The sequence below is a fragment of the Morus notabilis genome, unplaced genomic scaffold, assembly GCF_000414095.1.
Source record: "Morus notabilis unplaced genomic scaffold, ASM41409v2 Scaffold135, whole genome shotgun sequence".
Lineage (NCBI taxonomy): Eukaryota > Viridiplantae > Streptophyta > Magnoliopsida > Rosales > Moraceae > Morus > Morus notabilis.
In genome coordinates, this window is record NW_010367319.1 from 353,127 (window position 1) to 357,649 (window position 4,523).

At 36.8% G+C, this 4,523-nt stretch overlaps 1 protein-coding gene across 2 annotated transcripts; it reads left to right on the forward strand.

Annotated features, from left to right (window-relative positions):
- The first annotated feature begins 334 nt into the window (after window positions 1–334).
- Window positions 335–2,999, forward strand: LOC21406124 (E3 ubiquitin-protein ligase BOI). Of its 2 annotated transcripts, XM_010112223.2 has the most exons (5): window positions 335–1,336; window positions 1,451–1,542; window positions 1,636–2,021; window positions 2,115–2,683; window positions 2,722–2,999. In XM_010112223.2, exons 1-4 carry the CDS (start codon window positions 1,290–1,292, stop codon window positions 2,658–2,660), a joined length of 1,071 nt encoding a protein of 356 aa, XP_010110525.1. In that variant the 5' UTR covers window positions 335–1,289; the 3' UTR covers window positions 2,661–2,683; window positions 2,722–2,999. The 2 variants fall into 2 exon arrangements, with proteins under 2 accessions (XP_010110525.1, XP_024030652.1); XM_024174884.1 differs by lacking the exon at window positions 335–1,336 and having other exon boundaries at window positions 1,462–1,542; window positions 1,734–2,021.
- Window positions 3,000–4,523: the final 1,524 nt, after the last annotated feature.

The following is a 4,523-nucleotide window of genomic DNA, read 5'->3' on the forward strand; positions in this document are numbered from 1 at the left end:
TAAGCCTAATTACTCTAGATTTTCTGATAATTAACCCTTTATTATCTTTTGCATATTATTCGATAAGCAAAGTAAAATAAATTCACCTTGTATATTGAATCTGGACAAAATACTTGAAATACCCAAAAGATAACATAGTCCAACAAAATTATATAAAATCCATTTTCAGTTTTTAGACTTATACTCCACATCATATACATGCACAACAAATAAAAAAGTAAAATAAATAAATAAATAACTTATAGAAATGGTTGAAAAAAATAAATGAAATAAGAAAGAGAAAGAGGTGGAGAAAGCTGGCGAGAGACGCATGGGCCATATAAAACAATCCCAGCGGCAGAGACACCTGCACGCTCAACAAAAAACTTACTCACAACTTCACATCTCTATTTTGAAAAAAAAAAAAAAAAAATCTTTTTTTTTTTTTTTCAAAAAAAAAAAAGGAATTATGGGGGGGTATTAATTAATAATATGGGGTGTGGTGTTAGAGAGATAACAAACAAGCACGAGACTCCCTCCTCTCAAGAAAAGCCAGCCCCACGCGAAGAAGAAGAGAAAGAAGCATAAGAGAGAAAATAATAAAAAGGGAATTTGAAGAGGAAGAAGAAGAAGAGGAAGAAGAGAGCAAAGAAAGAAAGCAGAATAAGGTGTCTCTCTCTTGGACTGATTCGTTCCAATCGCATCTAATCTCTTTGTTCCTTTTTCTTTCTCTCTCTGTCCATCATATTTCATATGTTAGAGAGAAGGTGATACTAATACATGTTGGCAAAGGCAAAGGCAATATAGAGCGAGAAAGGAAAAGTAGGTGAAGACACAAAGTGGCAAGCAAGGGGGAAAAAAAAAAAAAAAGAGCATACAAGGTTTATTAAGGGAGGAAATAATTGTATGGTGGCATGGTGAAGATTTGTGCTTGTTGAAGTCTTCTTCTCTCAACAAACAAAAAAAAAATTCATTTTTTTGATTTACTTTGGAGGATTCCTTCTCTTTCTCTCTCTCAAATTTCTCTTCCCTCTTAAAATTCCAATCCAATCTATCTTGTTCTTTCTTTCTCTCTCTTATTGAGAGATAGGAGGGCATCTTCCTTGTCTTCCATGCTTCTTCTTTATCTGCCTTCTTTCAACATTGCTTCATCTTCTTAATTAGTTTGCTTTTACCAATACCAATACCAATAATACCAAATATCCCCTCTGTCTGTACCCATATACATACATTTCTGTTACAAAACTTTCCCCTGCTATATACATATAACATCATAATCTTCATAATTTTTCTGTCCTATCAATCTAGAAATGGCCGTTCAAGCTCAGTACCCTTCAAATGTCCTCCTTCTAAATAGGTACGTTTCCATTTTCTCTCTCTCTCTCTCTCTCGCTTAGACTCTTGCTTTATCTCTCTCTTCTTCTTCTTCTTCTTCTTAATTATTAGCTAAATGTTTAAATGGGTTATGCAGAAACGGACAAGACGGGCACGACTACTCATTACAACCGCAACCAGGAGGACTGTTCCTCGATCAATCCCCAATGATATTCAACAATGTCGCCGGTGAGTTTCTCATTGAAAAATAAAGAAAAAGTTGAAATCTTTGGCAACCCAATTCAGGTATTGATTGATTAACTCTGTTTTTATCAATCGCAGCGAGTGGTACTACTACTAATAACAATAATAATACTAATCCGAGGAAAAGAGGAAGAGAAGCTTCAATCACAATGAACAATATTCCCTTCTCTTTGCAGCAACAACACCAACAACCTCATCAGCTTATTGACCTTTCTCAGCTTCATAATCAACAACAACAACCCAATGTGGTCTCCACAGGCTTGAGATTATCTTTCGGAGAACAACAACAACAATTGCAAAACCATCACAACAATCAGAATCAGAATCATCATCACCATCAACAACAACAACAAGAAGAACAACAGTTTAGTCAATCTCCGTCTTTGTTATCTGTATTGGCAGAGGATTTTGCCTCACAAAATAAACAACAGAGAGACGAAATCGACCAATTCCTTCAAGCCCAGGTACTTATGTTGTCTCTTCTAAAATGGGTTCGTTTTAAAAATTGGGGAAAAAAAAGAAACAAAAAAGTTGAATATTTTTGTGATTGAATATAGGGGGAGCAGCTGCGGCGCACTTTAGCGGAGAAGAGGCAGAGGCACTATCGTGCGCTACTGGGCGCAGCGGAGGAGACGATAGCGCGGAGGCTGAGGGAGAAGCAGGCGGAGATGGAGAAGGCAACGCGCCGGAACGCCGAGTTGGAGGCACGCGCGGCGCAGCTTAGCGTGGACGCGCAGCTCTGGCAGGCCAAGGCCCGGGCGCAGGAGGTTACGGTGGCCTCGCTCCAGGCCCAACTTCAGCAGGCCATGATGGTGGGCGTCGGTGGGCCCACTTCGGCCCACGATAGGAGGGGCGTCGACGACGGCGGGCTATCGTGCGCCGACGGCGGCCAGGCAGAGGACGCCGAGTCAGCTTACGTTGACCCGGATCGAGTTGCCGTCGTGTCGGGACCGAGTTGCAGGGCGTGTCGGAAGCGAGTCGCCTCGGTGGTGCTGTTGCCGTGTCGGCACTTGTGCCTCTGTACGGACTGCGACAGACTCGTTCAGGCCTGCCCGGTTTGCCTTTCGCTGAGGAATTCCAGTGTCGAGGTCTTTCTGTCTTAGGGCCCAGGACCAGCCGATTGTAGGCCCAATTGTGGCGGGGGGGGGGCCCCCCCGATTGTAGGCCCAATTGTGGCGGCTGTGGGCCCACTAAAATGCAACGCCGGAGAATATGGAGAAAAGAAAAATGAAGGAAAAAAAAAAGAGGAATTTCAATAATATTGGAGTATAATAAGGAAAAAGAAATGACATTCTCTTCTCTTTTTTTTTTTTTTTTTAAATGGGAAAATAGGTGATTATCCTGCTCCCGAGACTCAAATTTTTCTTGTTTGATTTCCCCTCTTGGAGTGATTACCTAGAGGTAATGTACATGGCCACGTGGGTAGTGGCATTGTTTTTTCTTTTTTTTTTTACTTGTTCTTTTTTTATGAAATTTAATTGATATATAAATTCTTTTATTTGATATTTATAACTGTCATTGTGCAGATTTTTTTTTTCATATTCTATTTTGTTTTTATTTATATGAATGTATTAGTCCTACATTGCCAATATGGAATTTGCACATCGGTTAAATGTGTTCGTGTTGAAAAAATTGATTGCCCATATGTGGAAAAAAAAAAAAAGGCACAAGGCTTAGGTAGATTACAAAAATTAGCTTATAGTTTCATTGGAAAATGGTTCAAAGGAGCAGAAGGTCTACACTTTGTGTATGCATTAATAGCCATACTCCCAAGTCTATGTTTTCAGTGATATGTAGTTAGGTATATTTTTTTTTTGTTTTGTTTCTTGATATTTCATACCCTTTTGCTTTAATTATTTTTGCATAAAGGTTTCTTTAAATTAAATCACTGAATTTTTTTTTTTTTTGTTAGGAGTGGCACTTCTCAAATGGTCAGAGATAAAAAGATTTATCTCTTCAGGCATTGCCATGACGTGACATTGTCTAACACTTCTTACCACTATTCCGAGTTCCTTTAGGAGCAATAAAACCAAGGCTCATAGACATAGAAATATTAATTAGGTTTGAAACTAATCTTGGAAGTATGTGATCAAAATATACGATTGAGCTTGGAAGATATGTGATCAAAATATAGGATTGAGTTTAACATGTGATTCTCTGTGTTCTTTTTTTTTTTTTTTTTTTTCCGAAGAAAGAACATATATCTCCTAAGATGATGATAAACTAAGAATGAAAAAGAAAACTCAAAAGATCGAGAAAATTTTCTGTCATACTTGGCACGTATTTGTGCTGTGAAAATTTAGTCTTGCTTTGCAGTTAGAGGATCAAGTCAGTTATAATTTGTAAAGAGAAGTGGCCAAGTTTTAAATCTATTCCTCAATGCGCAGTAATCTTGAGTCATGACTCATGTACTACATGTAAATGATGCATTTAATTAATCTAAACATAAATAATTAAATGAAATAAAATAATGAAATAGAACCATGCTAATTGATGAATTTTTTTAATGCTAATGCACTACTGCATACTTGCATATAATCAACCTATAAGTTTATCAACATTCAAAGAATTCAAATGAAGAAAATTGTTAAACTTAGGATTGAATTATATAAAATGAAAACAACTATAATGTCTTTTTCTTTTTGTATGAACTATAACTATAATGTCTTTTTGTCAACAAATATACATTAAACTAAATACATACCCTTTATTTTTTTTCTCAGTTAAGTATTAGAAAAACTATTTATTAGACTCTGTATAAACTTATAAAACTTCATATAAGTTAGGTCTCTCAATGGCTCTTATCATCTTGCAACTTCACCTCTCTCAATTAGCTCTTATCATCTTGCGTTTTTAGACGAATAGAATAATCTTTACAATGCAAAAAACCATATTTTGATATACCGTATTGTTCTATTTTGACACGTATCATTTGTGTTTCTCTAGTATTTACAAGGTACATTTGT